Source organism: Copidosoma floridanum, unplaced genomic scaffold, assembly GCF_036245765.1.
Source record: "Copidosoma floridanum isolate Cflo_tuat_1 unplaced genomic scaffold, Cflo_Japanese_pri ptg000019l, whole genome shotgun sequence".
Lineage (NCBI taxonomy): Eukaryota > Metazoa > Arthropoda > Insecta > Hymenoptera > Encyrtidae > Copidosoma > Copidosoma floridanum.
This window is the reverse complement of record NW_028321896.1, coordinates 14,032,464-14,052,616: the sequence shown is the minus strand read 5'-3', so window position 1 is coordinate 14,052,616 and position 20,153 is coordinate 14,032,464. Positions and strand designations below refer to the sequence as shown.

The 20,153-nt window shown below is 44.3% G+C and overlaps 1 protein-coding gene across 4 annotated transcripts in view; it reads left to right on the top strand.

The window, feature by feature from the left end:
• The window catches only part of LOC106642418 (uncharacterized), a 34,174-nt gene that overhangs the window by 10,784 nt on the left and 3,237 nt on the right, over positions 1-20,153 (top strand). For 2 of the 4 annotated variants that reach the window (XM_089593445.1, XM_089593442.1), the window contains exons 2-15: positions 11,496-11,764; positions 12,464-13,222; positions 13,292-13,798; positions 13,881-14,556; positions 14,669-14,844; positions 14,918-15,277; positions 15,385-16,016; positions 16,276-16,461; positions 16,550-16,703; positions 16,787-16,974; positions 17,049-17,219; positions 17,297-17,459; positions 17,540-17,726; positions 17,814-17,920. In XM_089593445.1, the coding sequence (XP_089449571.1) occupies positions 11,749-11,764; positions 12,464-13,222; positions 13,292-13,798; positions 13,881-14,556; positions 14,669-14,844; positions 14,918-15,277; positions 15,385-16,016; positions 16,276-16,461; positions 16,550-16,703; positions 16,787-16,974; positions 17,049-17,219; positions 17,297-17,459; positions 17,540-17,726; positions 17,814-17,920 (4,282 nt within the window). In that variant the 5' untranslated portion in view covers positions 11,496-11,748. Of the gene's footprint in view, positions 1-11,495; positions 11,765-12,463; positions 13,223-13,291; positions 13,799-13,880; positions 14,557-14,668; positions 14,845-14,917; positions 15,278-15,384; positions 16,017-16,275; positions 16,462-16,549; positions 16,704-16,786; positions 16,975-17,048; positions 17,220-17,296; positions 17,460-17,539; positions 17,727-17,813; positions 17,921-18,072; positions 18,103-18,642; positions 19,140-20,153 lie in introns of those variants that run through there. The other 2 variants (XM_089593444.1, XM_089593443.1) reach the window with 2 other exon arrangements.

The following is a 20,153-nucleotide window of genomic DNA, read 5'->3' as shown; positions in this document are numbered from 1 at the left end:
GGCACACTTTTTGCACATTATGCATCGATCGTTATCCAGAGAGTAGAGGGCTTATTAATAATGCGCAGATGTACACCTATACAGCGCAGTATTTACTCCGGCGCTCGACGCATACGTAATTTTTCGCCGTTAATCAATATCGCGCGAGATCATCCTATTGCATCTCCTGTACGTCTACAGACATCATTGTATGTACAAGTTACAAAGCTCGAACGGATAAATAATTCACTCGTGCTTCACGTACTTACAGATAGGTATAGGTATATAACTCGTGAATGATTCATCGGTAAAGTTCTGTAGCGGGGCGGCTCGTTTACCGTCCACACCGCATGCATCAACCCATATAGAAACCATAGTATACCTATTACCCATAATTATGACCAGTGGTATACGTACGCTTGAACGAATAAGCTCGATAGGTATAGATGCCTATACTTTTAAGAGCTCTGTTTCTCTCTTCCGCGTGCGTGCAATATTAATTCGCTGATGGATGTGATGAAAAATGCAAACACGTGCTCTGCGCACAGAGAGTTGGTTTCCTGTAAGTATACAGTGAACGAAATTCGTACACCTACAGATGGCGTGCCGTCCTCACGAAATAGAGTGAATGTCCAGTGTACACTGAGATTTCTCGTGCATGCACCCTACTACTGCGCGCTCGTCTGTGTTCACTGAGATTCCTCATGCATGCACCCTACTACTGCGCGCTCGTCTATGTTCACTTGGATTTTTCGTGCCAACGACTGTGTTCACTGAGATTTCTCGTAAACGCTGTGAAATACTGTTGGCACGTATCATCGTTTTTTGTGAATCTTACGTATCTCGTATTTTCATTCGTTTGCACTATAAAATATAAAAAATTATGGGCTATTGTTACGAATAAAATTCATAAAAATTCAATCACAAAAATTTATTTAAAAATACAAAATTATACGTTAACTTGAACACATACTTGAACAAAAAAATTCATATATAATCTTTCTGTTTTATGATCGACTAAACTCATGAATAACTATTCGGGCTCACTACTTCACTAACTACGTCATTGCATGTACGAGAAATCTCAGTGAACACAGTCGTTGGCACGAAAAATCCAAGTGAACATAGACGAGCGCGCAGTAGTAGGGTGCATGCATGAGGAATCTCAGTGAACACAGACGAGCGCGCAGTAGTAGGGTGCATGCACGAGAAATCTCAGTGTACGCTGGACATTCACTGATTCACTCTATTTCGTGAGGACAGCACGCCATCTGTAGGTGTACGAATTTCGTTCACTGTATACTTACAGGAAACCAACTTTCTGTGGGGGAGAAATGTGTGGCGTTGCTATAGTACGCCACAAAAGTCCGATGAGCTCTTGGTTGCCTATATACGATGGAGTCGAGACCAGATCATCCGAAGCTGTCGCACTGGTCGGTCGCTCACAGATCGGGGAGCCAGTACACTGCACCAGTCACGAATACAAAGTAAGGCCGATCTTTCTTTCGCACCTTTTTTTTTTTTTTCTATAACTATCACTCCAGCTATTGATGTTGTCATTGTCGTTTACACAGTTGCATATATTGTATGGATTTGTTACTTTTTAATAAACGTCCCGCAATTGCGTGCATCGCAATTAAATGTTTCCGATTCGTTTACCGATGCACAACGAGTTTGCTCAAAGGAAAAAAAAAGATTTGCATTTCTCGGGGATCTACTTGGAGTCCCGTCAGCCACTCGTTATTTTCGGACACGGGCCCGTCGAACGTCGTATAGGCACACACACACGCGCGTTCACGCGATACACTTGTCTATACGCAACGGTATCGTCTTTTCTGTATAACAGGCGGATTTTTCGCGCTCGAGCATACTCGGCTTTTCATTAATATACGTACACGCCGGTACAGCGTCGGAGGAGGTCGTTTTGGCTCGCGGCACTGGCGTCGAGCCAAAAAGAAAGAAACGACCACGGCCTTTTGCTTTTTCTTCGCTTTTAAGAATAATCCATAAGAAGTACATATATATACTTACAACACCAACGTCAGAGAGAGAAAGCGAGAGTCGTCGTCTTTATTGTACACACACACGAGCCCCTTCTCCAGCAACATATTATTCCGTGGAAATGGTCGGGAGGGGCGCGAAGAAGAGATAAACAGGGGAAAACAGCTGGTTTGTGACCTTTTGTTTTCTTTTGTTCGGTACGCATGTATATATATGCAAGAAGGCCGATGTACGAGACGAAGCGCGCTATATAGGGGTACGAAAGAGTATAAGGAAGGAAGGCCGGGCAGGAAGGCGCCGCCAATAAATTCGATTCCCGAGCATCTCGGGAAATTCCGCGGAGCCAGCGAGCCGTTGTAACGTATACAGTTGTACAGTCTCGTCGAATAGGTTTTCTCTCTCTCTCTCTCTCTCTCTCTCTCTCTTTCGTCGAATGCGCGTGCACGTGTGTATTACATATTTCTCGACATATTTTACACGTGTATAGCGACGCACAGCGATTGATCGTAATTTTATTGGGACATGTATATCATCGGGTTAATCGACGCCCTGTCTCTCTTACTGAAAACAATATCCCACACTGTACCGAGTGTATACATATGTACTATATCCAGTTGTATCGTATATAATACACATGAGCCACCCCAATCTGATAAACCTCAAAGTAAGTGGCACTGAATCCAATAAGCATCGCCACGAGTGGCCACGAATGGTTGTATAGGTATACGATCCGAAAAAGTATGTGACCAGTGTGGGCCCAAATGATACAAAATTTTTGTTTGTTTGTGCGTACATACACGTGTGAGCTCGCCGGCGCGACGATTGGGGAAAAAAAGGAGGAACCGCGGTGGTGCAGGTTGGTCTCTCTCTCGCGAAAATATTTTCATTATAAATAGCAGTCGGGCCGCCATAGCCGCGGGTTTATTTTTACGCTTCGCTCGGCCAATCGGCGTTCGGGCCTCCCGCCGCTGCCACGCTTATGTGTATATACACGCATTTGAAAACCACCGGATACGTGTATATGTACTCTGCGTACGCCCACGCGCTAAAGCTGGGTATACGTGATGGGTTTTAGTGCGCGGGGGTGTTTCGAGGGATGGGTATCGTCTCTCCTCGATTGTTCGTTTTTTTTAATCATACAGGGGTTATGTACAGGTAATGCTGGGGCAGCGGGAAAGTATACGGCACACAGATTTTATCGTGGGTTTTTATACACCCTCTGATTTTATGAATTTCGAACTCGCGATGGAGTTACTTTGGACGAGTCGTGAAATAAATGTCGTACTTTGACGAAACCACTTTTGCGTAAAATTTATTTGCAATTCAATTTATCCAAAATCGGTAATGAAGCACAGCAGCTGCTGTCGCCACGCACCAGAAAAATAAATGTATACATGTATTTCACTTCGAGATCTCTGCAGACGGGTCGAAACGTTGGTGAAATTTTAGTAGCACCGCGTCTAAAACTCGGTCGTTCATTTCGCGGGATGACTGGAAAATCTCCACGATGATTTTTAGTGTGCGTGTGTGCGTACATTTCTTTGATTGTATTCTTCGAATAGCGGGTATGGGTAAAAAAGTGTAAAAGTTCAACGGAGCTATGGGCAAACAACAAACTGTCATAACAAACTCGGGAAAAATACACTACCCTGGAGAGCTGCTGATTTTTGGTTTATTTTTATTAGAGAGGGAGATGGTTCGGAGGCAGGAGGGGCAGCTGAGTATACACGCGCACACATACGAATTCGATCTGTCTCGAGTTATCGTTCTCTCGGTCTCTCTGACCTATTTCCAGACATATGGGTCACGAGTTCAGCAACCCATCATAGTAGCAGAGCACCTATATACCTGTCTCCACCCCGCTGTGCACCCTACGGCTGACCTACTCTGATTCCCAAGTTCCTGGCCGCTCCTGACGCTCTCTCTCTCTCCTCCCGCTTTTCCTGCAAGGGCCATTTAACCTTTAATTTTGCGCATACATATACGGACTCTGCTACTTTTTTTCTCTCTGGTTCACTTTAATTTCCATGCCTATGGTCTTTATCGGTGCTTTTACACCGTTTCTCGATCATTTTATACCACATTGCCCCAACTTTTACACGTGGCACCCACAAATGGTTGCAAGTTTGGCTTCAATGCCGAAGCGACAAGAAACTGTGAAATCGATTTTCATCGATGTGTCGTCATTGCTCGTCAGCAGTGCACGAATGTTGAATTCCTGTATATTAATCAGGTTGAATAATACTTCTACAACTTGATCGACACCCATCTATTTCTTACTATTACGATGCACGTACCATATTGTATAGAGGAAGGCGATTGATGATCTAGCAGCTTTGTAAAATTTTTTTCATATTTTGTCTATGGTATAACAAATAAGCCTCCATCCGAGCTCTTTTCCCATCCCACGTCACTGAGAGTTTGATAGACTGGCAAGCTCATGACTACCGGCAAAATCAATTTTTGGCACCAAGCGTGTGAATTTCAATCGTCCGACGCGACCAGGAAAAACAAAGCATTTTCCAAGAGATAAACAGCTTTTTTGTACTTATCTTTCTTCCCCTGCGCGTTGACATCACGTAACAAACAACAGGGAAATAGAAAAAAAAAAAAACAATGCACATAATATGCACTTGGTAAACAACGAGGCTCAATATATCTCGTGTTACAAGTCACGTTTTCCACATACACGTTTGATGTTATACTTGGGTAAAGAAAAGAAAAAAAATCACGCAATTCGCACGCGAGCAAGAGCCAGATTAATAGACTCGTAATAAATGACGAATGGACTTCATAACAACGGATTACGTATTGTATACGCGCGAGAGTGCGTGGCCTTTGTGCTCCACCCGGCGACTATATGTATATACACCTACACGATTGTACATACCAACGAACTCGAGCACGACGACGACGACGACGATGATGCGTGTGACGTAGGTGCTGGCGTTGGATCTTACAAGTGAGGTATATAGGGAGCACGCAAACAGAGCTTTGCCAACGTGTCTGGTCCTTCACAGCTTTTTTGTCAGCTCAGGCTAGCCAGCCACACACGGTGGTGGCTGGTAACAGTCTTCGTTTTCACCATGGCGTGAAATTGAAATGGATTTATATAATCGACTCGTTCGAGGAACCAAACAGCGTTGCATGAGAAAGAAGGAGTGCTTGTACTCCGGGTAAAAAAGCAGGCATCAAACGAGTGCGTATGGGTATAACCAATGAAGCACTAGTTGGAAGGGGGGAGGGGGGCGTGTAATTGTTCAGTACAAAAACAGTAAAAAAAAGAGAGACTGTAAAAGTGTGGGCGATACGAAAAAGTCATCAGGAAATAGTAATTTGTTATAAATCGAGTTCTCACTTGGGTCGGTAGTAAATAAGTAAATGTTAACACGCAAGAGTCGTTAATTGACCTCGTTTGACCAAACAATGTAATGTGGTAGGCAGATCAAGTGTCGGTCGTGTATACCCCCTCCCTCCCTGCAGTCTTTTATATTAAGTACGTAAGTGAGAAAAGTTCGTACGTACAAAATTCATGGAAATAACACTATGTACAATAAATTATTTTGTAACTTCGTTCGTGCCAAGTGTTTCAAGGGGGGAAAAAAAAGTTCAGGTTTAACGCAACGTGCAAGTATAACTGTCGTGCTAAGGAGCAATTTCATTGTTGGCGGTAGGCGAGCGACGACTAAAAGCTCCATTAACGTTTACCGCGTTCGCCGTAATTCCGATCGAAGTTTAGGAAGTGGCCACTCCCTCTTTTCTCCAAATGGATGCTTAATGGCTTTCACGGTCGAGCCATCAAGCTATCCAATACGTGGGCAACGGTTTATTAAAAAATGCGATGATTTAAGCTACTCCCGTTCGTAAACATGAAATATCAACACCTGTATACTGTAGTTCTCAAAAACAGAAGAATCGATTGTCGATTGATACCCGCGTAAAAATTCTAAGTTTGGCCAAACTTGCGCAAAAGTTCATGCTTGGCGAAACTTTGGCCAAGCTTGAGTTAACTCAAGTTTGGGATTTTCCCATTGGGCTTGGCCAAACTTAAAATTTTTACGCGGGTAGGTATATATAGCTTCGAGGCTCGACAGGAAACTGTTGATGGACCGCGAGAAGGTGAAATTAATGAAAAAAAGCTCGGGTCTAAAGCTCCCTCGTGCCGAAGCTCCGAGTGGGAATGAAAAAAAAAAAAAAAAAAAAAAGTAAATGACGCAGTTCACGGAAACACAAGTCCATTTACAGAGAGAAGGAGCTCCGCGAAGAGGAGGAACTCCAATCGAGAATCGATCGTCCGCGTGTACGTGTATGTATATAAGCCGGGAAAACCGAGGGGGGCGCGGGAAATCTCGCCGCGTACCGCAAAGTTTCACGAAAAAGTGGGAACTCTGCGTGTGGGGCGTATAGGTATGTAGTGTATACCTCAACTGATATTCCAGCGGTACCGTTATATACCCATGTAGCTTACAACTCGTAAGGTGGCGAGAGTAAAACAAAGTGTATAGGCTAAAGGAATACGTAGGGCAGGGGGGGGGGGGTGTGGATAAAAGAGGCCTCGGTAAATAGGTTTTCCACGCATGGGTGGGCATATATTGGTTCAGGTACATCCTGATTGGGTGTTTAACAAATTTGACGGCGAGGAGGAGGCAGCAGCTGGCGCCAGGCATCGGTGTAGAGGCGCAGCAGCCGCGATGCGTCCGTCCAGGGAGAGTAGGTCGTTACCATGGCAACTATAGGGTGCATCGCTACCGCCAGTGTATATATATTTACCATCACAACCTGCCTGCCTCTATCTCCCTCCTCTTCTTCCTTCGTAGGTATATACACACCTATACCGGAGACTCTGCGTGGAGCGTGTCATTATACTTTTATGTATACGTGTATACACGTGCACACAACGTAATGCATGCCCTTTGCCAGCTCGTCCGCTCGTTCGTGCGCATATACCGAGTGTAGCCCTGGCCTACACCTTCCACACCCCGCCGCGAGTGGCCACCGCTTACAACCACACCGCGTTGAATAGGTATACGTGTATGCGGAACTTCAAGTACAACGACACATAATATAGCGTATCATCTCCTGCACGATGTCCATCCCCCCTTTTAACGGTGGTCATACTATACACGACTGCGCCTCCTCTGCAAAGGGAGTCTCCCTAAAAATGCACCCCTTCCGTCACTTTCTATTTACGTCTCCTTCCGCTTTTTTTTCACCCATTACTCTCTGTTCTTTCCCGCTTTCTCTAATTCACACTCGATTTGCTGCTTCATTGGCCGTGCTCTTCTTCATCTCTTTAAACAATTTCGAAAGAGGTACATTCGCGCCCCGTACTTTTCATCGGGTCGAGAGTTTTATGTGCACTGACTCCAAAGAATTATATATCGTTACATCGGGAACCAAAGCCTGCGCTGATCTTTAATTTACATAAAGGACATCGCGGACGGAGGCGGTTCGACGTCACGGCCCAATATAATCTCACCATCGGATAAATGCACGTGCCTTTCTCGGAATGGATCCCTTCCTCCCTCCCTCGATTGTATATCACGTACGTATCTATACATGTTTATATCGTCGTAGGTGTGTGTATAGGGTACAGGTTGGGAGGTGTCGTCACGATAGCCAAGACTCTGGAGAGCCTTTAGGGGCTCGATCGCGCATTATCTCTTTTGCTCTCGGTGAATCTTGCGAGACGAGAGTTGCTCTTGGCAATGCGAAGGAACTCTCGACTCGGACGGCCCGGTGCATCGTGCCAGGAACGCGCTCTTTTTTTTTTTTTAGCCGATGCCAGCTCGCGCTCTATTGGTCCTTGGGCCGATTACCGGCGCGAAACTGCGGGATTCAAGTTTGTTTACCGTCAAGAGAGCGCCTCGCGCGAGTGTCCACGTACACAGCTGTGCGTGCATTCCGCAGCGATGGACCTTTCCGCGTTGGTGATGCGTTGTCACCACCCTCCTTTTTCTATTTTTTTTTTTTTTTCCTCCTTTTTCCATCTCTCAAGAGACGACAGCGCGAGAGGGCCACTTCTTTTCTTCTCCCGAGGGTGCAGTCCATCTTTACACTGATTCACCAACCAAATATCCATTTTCTGTTTCATATAAAATTCATATAGCCCGTCTGTAGCATCGCGAGCTACGCTCTTTTTTTCTTTTCACACTCGCATGAATTATTTATTCGCCCATATCTGTCTTTTAAATTTTTGTTTTCAATTGTAACTATAGGATATTCAAATGGAACAAAAGTATTTCGTTGCGTTACATACGGTACCTTTTCTTTCATTGTCCCAACGAAAAAGTTGGAACATCGTAACACCGAGTAAGGAAAAAAAAAAAAAAAAAAAAAAAAAAAACAACAACATGGGTGTGCAAGACCAAAGTGTCGCTGTACCTTCAAACTTGCCTGAATTTCCTCTCAAACAAAGAAAAGCGGGGGTTCCATATGGGTCATAGTCACCACGCACATTAGTTGATGACACATTATTTCTGTTTGTACAGTACAAATATAGGCATTTGTTGAAAAAGAGTAGCAACAAATTGACGAAATAAAAATTACCAATCACCTCGAGGATGCGCTCGCAGTTATCTTCCCGTTGCACGTACACGAGTACACCCCGATACGTGCATACATAATACGTGTATATACCTCTGACGCGTATAGGTATACAGAAGTTGCGCAATCGCGAAAGGTTGTTGGAGGAGGAGAGGTTGTACCCCACCTCTGGGTGTGATTATCAATCTCAACATTGGAAATCCCAACTTCGCGTGTGTTATTGTGCTTTACCGAAGGGTAAGATTATCGTAGTGTTTCCTCGGGGTAAAATTCTCCATCGGCACAATGAACGGCGATGGCGGTGTGTGATGCTACGTATTTACATATATATATACCGAAATTTGTGCACGCTCCTCTCGACCGTTGTATAAATAATATACCTATACAGCCGAGCGAACGCGTGTGCGGGATATGTTTATTGATCTATCTCGGGAGAGGACTGAGGGGAGGGGGCGGCACGGGCGTAGAGGGGGAGGGAGGCATGTCAACGGCAGTAGCAGCTGCAGCCTCTTGCCGTGCACGTATGTAGGTAGGTAGGGTACGTGAGAGTATTTTGCAACGCAAGGAGCTCGTGTACGGGCCCCAAGTGTATATATACACTTGTACTTTTACACGAAATTTCTCCTTCTCTCTGTCATCTCGTTTGCCCGGGATTACTCTCCTCCGCTTTACACGAGCAGCACGAGAGTCGCGATAATTTTTATCCTTAAATCGCGCCTCATAAAGTTGCCCTCTGCTGAGAATTTATGTACAGGTTCATTTTTCACTACGATGATTTTCAACTCGATACTTTTGTGTAGTGGCTTTATGACAAACTTTATAGTGTTGTAACCTTTTTTTTTTTTTTTTTTTTCAAATATATATACACATGAGTATCATTTGGTATAAAAAATGTACGGTAGTTGTACGGATGATAAAACAATGCCCCTCCCGGGAGCGTAGGTGACTCTTTTATTACACGAAATGGAGTATCAACTCTTGGGGCCGATGAAACCGATTTTTTTTTTTTTTTTTTTTTTTTTTTTTTTATAGGTAGGTATAGTATTAAACGCGTAAATGAATCATCATAAAACCTGAAACCACACACATATATACACTTTGATGATGTAATGGTACTTGGGCATACCAAGGCTGGCGGGTGGTTATTACTCCATCATATCGTAAATAATCATGATGACGAGGATGGTAATAGTAACAGTACAGTCCTGAAAAGATACCGGTACTTGGAAATGAAAATTGAATGAGCACAAAAAAAGGGCACGATTTTATTTGTATACGAAACTCTTCGGTGCCTTTTTATTTAATGCCTCGAGCAAAAAAACGCCTACAGGTATAATGCATAATATACGTATGGTTGAAATGACCGAGCATGAAAAGCAGATCTTGGATGTGTCCCGACAATACACATTTCCACCTAATCCACTTGCATGAACTAAACGAAGAGCGATCGAGCATCCCCATTAAAGCTACACATATATATAATATATGTATATGTACGAGTGACGCTTAGAGCTGGCACACGTGCATGGACGGACAAAACACAACCGAGAGAATCACTGATTCCGCCCCATCGAGAAACCGCTCATTCTCCCCCCCGGCTCTCCCTCTTTCTTTGGCCGGAAAGCGATAGTTCAGTGTCGAACGGTGAGAAATGGCCCTTTTGGTAACCCCTACAGTTGAAACGAAAACTACGCACAGATATATAGGTGTACATGTACACACACAGACGCGCTATGTACAATTTCCCGACGTGTGTATTTTTCTCTCAGGGAAAAACAAAAGAATGAAAAAAAAAAAAAAATAGGGGCGAACAAAGAAACACCCGTTGAACGTACAAATGGCACGCACGCGGAAAAAGAGAGAGGGCGACGCGAGGCTGAGAGAGGGTGGATGGATCGCGGAGGAGAGAGCAAAGGCCGGCGCGCTTGCGCCCCGACTATCGTAGGACGCGTTCGCGAGCGGGAGAACGCTTTTATTTCCAGTCTCTCCCGCGAACCCGAGCCGCAACTGTATATTGGCTCGCCTCCCCGAGTCCATATATACACGTATACACACCTGCAGCTGTGCGGCTGGGTGGGTGGTAGCGAGAGGTGGGTGGGGGGAGGTTCGCGCGGTGTACTTGTGAATCAAACTTTCGACCTCGACGACGCGGTACAACGTATATTGTATAGGGGGTATATACACCAGCCGTGCAACGCCTGTGGATATATATATATATACATGCGCGCGTGTCGCACAGATGACGCGGTGCCAACGGCAGCGGACCCTCGGACGTAATACCGGTCGACAGCTCGGTTTTCCCTCCTACTCCTCGTCCTTCTCTTACCGCGTCGCCCGTCAGCTGATCCGCGATCGCAAGACGATCTTTCGCTGGAGATGATACTGGCTATACACACGTACAGGATAGTACTACCCTCGTGCATTTCTATACACATATAGACGAGTTTTGTAGTGGATGTACGGAGATATTATAGGTATACATATGTATTTTCTTTATTTTTCATTACGTAATACGTATACACATCAAAGCGCGGTGATTTGAAAGGGGGTTCCAAAGGAATTTGAGAAGGTGCAAGTGATGCAAAGCTGCGTACTTACATTTATACATTGTGTCTGTGCGTCTGTTTGATAATATAGTGTATGGAGACAAAACAAATGGTTGTGGTGTATGGAACATTCGGAAATAATGTATTTGCCTTCGTGCACCAACAGTTGTGAGATTAACGACACGTGCGGTGATCGAAACTTTTTTTTTTTGTCTTCGTGGTAACTTCAACAGGTATAAACTCACCACCGAGTATCGGAAATTACCTACTTGATTTACCTTCCAACTCAACTATACACCCCCTCCGCCCCACGCACACAAATGCATTACAAAAATCAGGAATACCAAATAACCGCGTGTATATGTAAATGTACTGAAAGCTGGAATGGAAAATGAAAATTTGTGTCTCCGTTTTTGCTTGCAGATACAGGTATACAGAGCGAGAGACAGGGCAAACGATGATGCTGTGCTCATCGTCGGGAACACCTGCGGTGGCAGCGACGCACCATCAGATTCGTGCTACCAAATTCGATCACCATTAGACAGCTCTTGGCTTAAAAATAAGAATAAGAATAATAATACATCCACTGGCAGCGGTGCATAAATCACGTCGCTAATCTTCACCAACAGTTCCTCGCTCGCGAGATCAATCGTTGCACCCATGCTACACTTAACACATGGCCCGCCTGGAAAGTAAGTTTCTTTTTTCTTTTTTTTTTTTTTTTTTCCTACTTTTTCCCGAAGCTGATGTAGTACTCGCGATTAAACGACTCCACATAAATGACGTTTTCTCTTCTTTTCGCTAATCCCCGCGTATACTTACTCCATATGCCACGGCTATCAAGCCATCCCGTGAAAAAGTAGTACGTGGTACTGTATGATTTAGAGTTATAGATTCGTTTGGACGTTTTTCAATCGGTTGATTGGCAATACGGATTCGAAAAGCCATTACCTCTTTTGTGAAGCGAACAGTTCGACGGTGACAAACACCTGTGCGTCGCGGGGGGTGGGAAACGAGACTTTTGTCGTCAGGTGACGCTGTGCACTTATAATGTTTTAAATGTAGTATAACAATAGCTATCAGCCACTGATTGTGCGCACTGGTATATGAAACTTTTGGTGGTGGTGTTTGCACAAGTTTTATCAGAAATATTTGTCACAAGCTCTCTCTCTCTCTTTCTTTCTTCCTTGCGATAATTTTCCTCTTACGGGCTTCATTAATGGCACTCTATGCCGAGCTGGAAAACCGGATTTCTATTTTTACCGCAGCTCTGCTGGGAAGGTGAAACATAGAAAATGAAAAGAAAAAAAAAAAAGAAAACGAGAAAGATTTTTCTTTCTTCTTTTTTGCGCTTAAACGTATACCTAAAGATTATTCGTTTGTTTCCACAGTACCCAGCATAGTGGTCCATAAGGGTGGCAGGTCCGAGAGTCCCTCGGTGGTCCGCGAAGGTGGAATGCCCTCGGTCCCATCGGCGGCGGCAGCCATTAGGCAACAGCAGGGCCTCGGTGTCGCCGGCTCGACCAGCCCATCCGAGTTGTCGTCGTCGTCGTCGTCGTTGACCACCCCGGACATGCTAGAGCCCAATGCCGGTAATCAAAGCCAGCAACATCGAACCTCCTCTCCTAGCGAGTCCACCACCGACACCGCTGACGACTTGCATCGGCTCGACGGAGCCAGTGGCAACAAAAATTACAACAATCGTGCCTCGGGCTCCAACAAGGTCAAGCTGCTGGTTCGAAGCCATGCCATGAGAGAATCGACGTCGCCACCGAGGGAGCCCCAGAACGGCGGCTCGGCGAGCCCCTCCGCCGTCCACAATACTCCCCAGCACCACCAACACCATCCATCCTCGTCGTCACTCGAGTGCGACCTCGCTCCCGTGAGCCTCAGTCATCCCGGCAGTCCCAGCAACCAACCGTCCCAGCATCACCATACCTCCCAATCCGGCAAAACCAGGCTGTCGCCCAACTTGTCCGTCGCTGCCACTACTGTTACTACTACCACCACCACTACCGGTAAGCACCAGCTGAACAACAACGAACCCATCTACTACAGCAGCAGCAATCTCGCCGCGGCTAGCCATCAGTCGCCCAAGCAGATGCGCAACAGCGCGACCTCGCCCACTTGTCGAACCTCCTCTCGTAATGGTACGTTTAAAACCGACTCTCATTTATAGTATGGAACGGGCAAAAAAAAAAAACAGATTTTCTTTGCAGGCTCCTCCAGTCCTTCCCATATGCATCAAAAGAACAATCCCGTTTCTCCCGTCAATGGCAAGTTTGAGGGTCATCGTAACAGCAACAATAACAACAATAATAACAACAACAATAATAACAACAACAACAACAACAACAACAACAAGCACCAGAGCAACAGCATATCGTCGAACAAGTGCAACAATTGTATGAAAAATGGGCATCAGCAGCACGACAGGCCGGTGCTGCTGCAGACTCCGGTCTCCCCGTTGCGGAGCCAGAGTAAAAATCATGCGCTAAACAATCACAAAAACAGCAACAACAACGAGCAGCGCAGGCCAAACAGCCTCAACGTTTTTAGTGGCAACAACAACCAGAGCATGAATCAGTGTCCCAACACGCTCTCGGTCGGACGGTCCAACAACAGTAACAACAACAACAACAACAATAACAATAGGCACAAGCTCAGGCATCAAAATTCATCTAGTCAGGGTAGCTACGAGAGCGCCTCGCCCTCGCTCTCGAGAGGTCAGTGACCAGCATGTAATACATATTAGTGTACATTTTTATTTGTCATTGTTGCGATCATCATTGAACTTTTTCGCTATAGATAACAGCACGGAGTTGTACACGGATAGCACGGGCACGGATCTCGAGCTATTCATCGCCGAGACGATAAACCGCAACCAAAAGGACCGCCAGCACCTGCTAAAAATCGAGCGGGAGCTGATAGACTTTGCCAAAGACAAGCACAAAGCGTCGCATCGGTTTATCTCTATGTCCTCGTACAATCGCATGCTCGTGCATCGGGTGGCCGCCTACTTCGGCATGGAGCACAACGTCGACCAGACGGGCCAGTGCGTCATCGTCACGCGGACCAAGCACATGCGCATACCCGACGTGCGCTTCAAGGAGCACATACGCGACGACTTGCTTCACTTTGTTGTTGACAACAATGGCAAGTCCTCGGACGAGGCCTCGGTGGCGCGCCAAAAGAGCATACTCAAGCGCGAGACGAACTCATTCGAGGACCACAGTCATTACAAGTCGCCCGACAGACTCGACGATTTTTGCGGCAATAGGCGGAGCAAGAGCTTCGAGGAGCGCGAGGCCGAGTACCACATGGCGCGCAAAAGGATATTCCGGGATGAAAAGCGCATCAGCAACGAGATGCGCAGCAGTGGTGACAGCAGCGAGGTCACCTCTTGGCCTTCTTACTGGTCCTCGTCCGAGAGCTCCGACAATTCGGCCAAGCGCCTGCTGCATCCCTCGGACCAGAACTCGAGGTCACCAGTCACTTTTACTATTACAATAATAATAATTATTATTACTCTTATTTTCTATATGTACAAAATCACACGCAGAACAATCATAATTAACAATTAATTACAACTTTAGGCAGATGAGGCTGCTAAAGGTCGATTCGCTCCAAGAGACCTGCACTCGTACGAATAATCAGCGGCCTTCTGTCTCAAAGTCGTACAGCTTTGGTGGCTACACAGGCCGAGGAGGATTGTCCCGAGGTGACAGCGTCATGTCCACTCACAGTGCCGGTGCTCGCCTGATGAAGCAAGGTACAAGTAATCGCAGCTCATAATCATCGTTTCAATCGTTTCATAACACGTCACCGGTAATATTAATTTTTAGCGACTTCCGTCGAAGACTCGGGGGCCAGCATGTGTTCACGATTAAGTCCGTCGAGCAGCGGATACAAGTCACAGAGCCAAAGAAGCGACGCGACGATCTCACCGTCGCCCTCGCCGTCGCCGATTCCCGCGTTGACGTGCCACCACTCCCAATCAGTTTCTAGTCAGGATGCTTCGTCGCCCGAGCCAAACGTCCAAAAGGTCATATGGGCGGTTACCAATCTCTCGAGCGTACCACGTGGTAGTATTATTATAAACCCTCAGACGAGCCAGCCGCTCACCAATCCCGACGGATCGACGTATTACTTCGACCCCGACAACCTGCCGAATCTGTTCAACGAAGATTTGGAGGGGCATGAAAGTATGTATGACACGCTCGTTGTTTTTTTTTAGTTTAAAAATTCCATTGTCTTATCTGGCTAATTAACCGGATGATTACTATCACTACCATCACGCGTATCGATACAGGCTCAAAACAGACGGAACAGTCGGAGCCTCATCGAACGACTGGCAAGCACGAAGGCAGCAGAAAGCTGCAGCGGTCTCAGACGACAACGAATAAGCACAACAGCCCGGACAGCAACAACATTCATTGTTCGAGCTCGATAGCGACGACGGTTACGCCGGGTTCGACGATGGTATCGCCACACCGACAACAGCATCAGCAGCAGCAGCAGCAACCAGCCCCGGTTTCACCACAGCCGGAGAGCACGATGCACGTGACGAATTCGGCCACGTCACCGAGCCTGCCGTACACTCCACCGCCCGCACCGCCCGTACCGCCACCATTGCCGCCGCCACTGCCTCCCGCTGTAGTTCAGCCGCAGCAGCAACATAACGCGGTTCAGCAGCCGCAGCAACCTCTAGTCAGGACGATGCCGATGCAGCCCTACGCGGCTTACATACCCACCTCGGAACCTTACCCCCAGGGTGTCTTCCCACCCGGCGTCGCGCAACAGACTGTGATGATGGCTTCGCACCCCGCACCAGGGCAGCCGGCTGCCCCGAACGGCGTACAGGAGGAAGTCTTCAACCAGAACTCCGTCTACACGAATTACACGCTCCCGGTACAGCAACAACCTCCACTGACGCAAACTGGAGTGAGTAATCGTTTTGTTCGCTTGTCCGCTCCGAGCGCTCCCAAAATATGCAGCTGACCCATATAAATGTGTACATATATATATATATATATATATATATATATATACATTCGTGTCAAGCTATATATTGAGAGCGCTTTGTCCCGAGTTTGCTAAGACGTTGCAAAATGTTAAACCGAGTGATAACATTCATTAACCATAAAAATCTAAAGGTTTCATTATGCAGTGGTTATATATGTTAATTTGTTTCTACCTATAGGATGTGACCGAATTATCGAATTACTTCATGGGATTGGGTGTTTACGACGTACGAGGTGTTGGTGAGAATCCAGTTGCACCTAATCACCCATTTCCACAGCCACATGTACCAACGACGAACCAAACATTACCCAATGTTCAACCAATTCAACCGAATTATTGGCAGACGACTGCAAATCCGATGCCGGTATCTTATTCATTTTGTATATAAAAAAAATACTGCTTTAATCGCTTACTGTGCACGTGTATTCTAATTTACTTGTACGTGTTTGTAGCATCAGCAAGCCATGTATTTCGTGTCTCCAACGGGAACTGCGATACCTGTTAATCCAAACCCAAATGATAGACAGCCGCTGTCACAACAGCAGAGGTTCAATGCAAACTATTCTGCCAATTTGCAAGCGATGACACCGCCTAGTCAAACGAACGGTAAATTAGATGTTAATCATTTAATTTTTTTTTTATTATGAAATTGAAAATATTGACGGTTGTATTGTATGTTTGAATTACAGCAAATTATATAAGTAGTTACCCACTTGCTTATAATTCTATGCCAACTGTAACACCCAATCCGGGTGAATACTCGTGCCCGCCACCTGTTCAAATGGTTCCTGCTTATTACCCCGGCCAATCAGGTATCCAGCCTTCCCCAGTCATGTACAGAGTGCCTACACCACCGAATACTCCAACTTCGAATCAAGTCGGTATTCGTGAGAGAAAAAGTTTTTCCACTCTTATTTAAACGCACGTGTATAAACTAAAATATTCTCGCAGATTCCTGGTATGCCCTTGATGTACGTGAATTCTGGCACCTATCCACCCCCAGCAATGATGTCAGCAGGAACATTTGGTCCTCAAGTCCCAGGTCCTAATGGAACGTCTCCACCTGGCACATACATGGCTCCCGCTATTGTTCCTAATCTCGTCTTCAGGCAAAACGTACCCGTCAGTAGCCAGTTTTACCACTGATATGCCATGCATGTCGGCACAAAATTTAAAAATAAACATTTTTGCACCATCAGCTCGTATCGGGAGTTCGCGCGTCGACGCCAGGCAGTTCGCAAAGAGCTAGCAGATCTCCGACACCTGCGCACGAAATTTTTGGAGGCGGAGGCGGTGATAGAAGCGCACAACCTCCACCACGTTACCCACTGCCAATGTATCAGGGTGTCCATATCGTACAAGGTGTGATGAAAATTTTCGAAACTATTCTACTTTGTATTCTAATCTACGTTAAAAATTGGACAAAATCATATTTGTTGCAGGAGATATGAGACTTGTGCACGCTGGAGTGCCAGGTAACCATAGAGTGCAGTACGCACCTGTACCATCGCCACCTGTTATTCAAGGGTGTCCTCGACCGTACCGACCACCGTCTTATTCTTCAAACGCTTCTGGTGGAGGCACACCCACGCCGTTTGACGGACGAAACCAAAAAATTCGTAAGCAGAGGTGTGTAAGCGTGAAACGCTTTGTCAAAGTGTATTGCCTGTCAACGAAATTCTGATCAATCTGTGTGTCATGTCTTGTGTTTAACAGGTCCAAAATCGCTACTCTACCACCATCATCAGTAACAAGACCGAATTTGTATCAGTCTCCTTGCATGTCATCGCTTTCTTCAAACACACCAAAAGATATGGGAGAAGGTAAGCCCACGTACCGTGTACATAACGATAATTAAATATACCAAGCGCGGTACTTTCATAATTTTTCCGATCGATATTTTTATTCAACCTTATCGCTCTCAACACGATAAAGAAACAAACTTTTGACACTATTTTTTGTGTCTTTTTAAAAGCGAAACCTGTGGAAGACAATACAATATAAGGTACACACTTTCAATCAGACATGTAGCTATTTTTAACAGCCAGTCAGCTTTATATTTATACATGTAGAGGCTTCTTTCACTTATATTATGGGCTGCCATTTAAATCGGATTAATTTTTAGCTGTTTTATCATCCCCGTGTCCCAAATATTATTATAGCACGCGATGTATTGTTTACTTTCATTAGATTTTTATCATTTTTTTTTTTTTTCATTTGCTAGTACACCATACTAAGTTTTTTTTTTAAATTATTTTGTTAAGATATTTTAAAATGCGTAGAATGTGCATAAATAGTTTATTTTACATTTGATAAATATAAGCATATGTGAATTACTTTTAAACGCGTTATGTATATAATTTTGCGAAATTCTTTGTTTTCCTTTATTTTCCTACTCTTCAATGCTTAACGTGAATATTACTTTTACTTTGCGTCACGTAATTTGTGCTTCATCGATGTTCTGTACGTTAAAAAATAACCCACGTAATAATTACTCAGCTTTATGAAGAAAAGAAAAAAAAACAAAACAACAATTTGTTTGCAGCAACCGTAAGAGTGACAATCAACCGCCGAAATTAATTGTCACAGCACTAAAAGCGAAAACGTGGATCACAGGATATACTTGCTGGGGTACAAATGCATGTAGTAAGATAGGAAAAATTACGGGGAAAAAAAAAAAACCAAAGCGAGTGAGGTGCAGCCCAACTTGTTTTATGTATGTACATTTTCTGCGTAAACGTTGCCGACAAGTGAGTGAGCATTACCTTGAAAAGAAGCTGGGAAATATTTAAAGAATTATAAAATACAATATAATAATAAGTAAAATAAAGTAGCGTATAATATTAATGTAATAATATGTACACACGAAAGAATACGAACATTTTTTTCATACATCGTATAAAAGAGAGCGCACATGTGAGCAAGTGAAAGAGAGAACGATAGGGTGCGAGTCCGAATTATTATTATTATTACTATTATTATAAATAACCAACGATTGTTACACAAACATACAAAAGAAATATAAAAAAAAAAAAAAATAAATGAATAGATAATAAAACTCAGTCCATGTTGTGCGATACAAAAAAAAAAAGAACAATCAGTGAAAGTGACGAGCATCGTTTTGAAGATGGCGAGATAACAAAAGAGGATGTTGGTTATTGACAGAATTTTATCTACTATTTAAAACGAAAAAATAAAGAGAAAATGGATGACTATGTAAAATGATAATTATATAGACGAAGATAAAAAAAAATACATACATATATATATATAAATGAAAAAGTGGAGATATTTTAATCACGGTTTTACAGATCTTATATTTGTGTACATATAAAACTGAGTGTGAAATTTATGATTTTACGGTGACTAACGAAGATACTTACTATACGAACATTAGCAAAGATTTAATCGAAGGGTGTCTACGCGAAGGCACTGTCAAATTTAATGATGCTGATGCATCAACACACACACGGCTCTACGATACACAGATGAAGAGAAAAACGCGGTTTTAATTTACGGATTACCTTTTCAGCAGAGGTGTCTTTCAACTATACATTACGTGCAGTGTTGACCTAAACTGTAACGCTCACGTACACATTAAAGATACAAATGAAAAATACTAAACCTTAACTTACTATTACGCAAAGTCAGTGAGAAAAAGAGAGCGAATTGAATGTGCACGAGTGTATGATGTAAAGAGGATTACAGTGCGTGATGGGGTGCTAAGAGTTGATGAAAATTATTTCCTACCTTATTAATGTTCTCTAAACTATGTTCTGTACCGATAAAATATAGAAAAAAAAAAAAAGAATTTAACAGAAAATTTGCGTGCACTCTCTTAGTGAATGTTTGTCGGAACAAAAGTATATAAAATACGCTTCTTCAATCAGTACCTTGAAAAAAAAAAATAATAATAATAAAAAAAGTAAGAAAGAAAATAAAAAAATATTATTATACTCAATAAGCGGTTTTCCGCGCGCAATCCGGCGAAATTTCCTGAGAGCTGATGGTCGACTTTAGCCGCATAGTAACTATAGTTTTTTGCTCGCGAGTTTG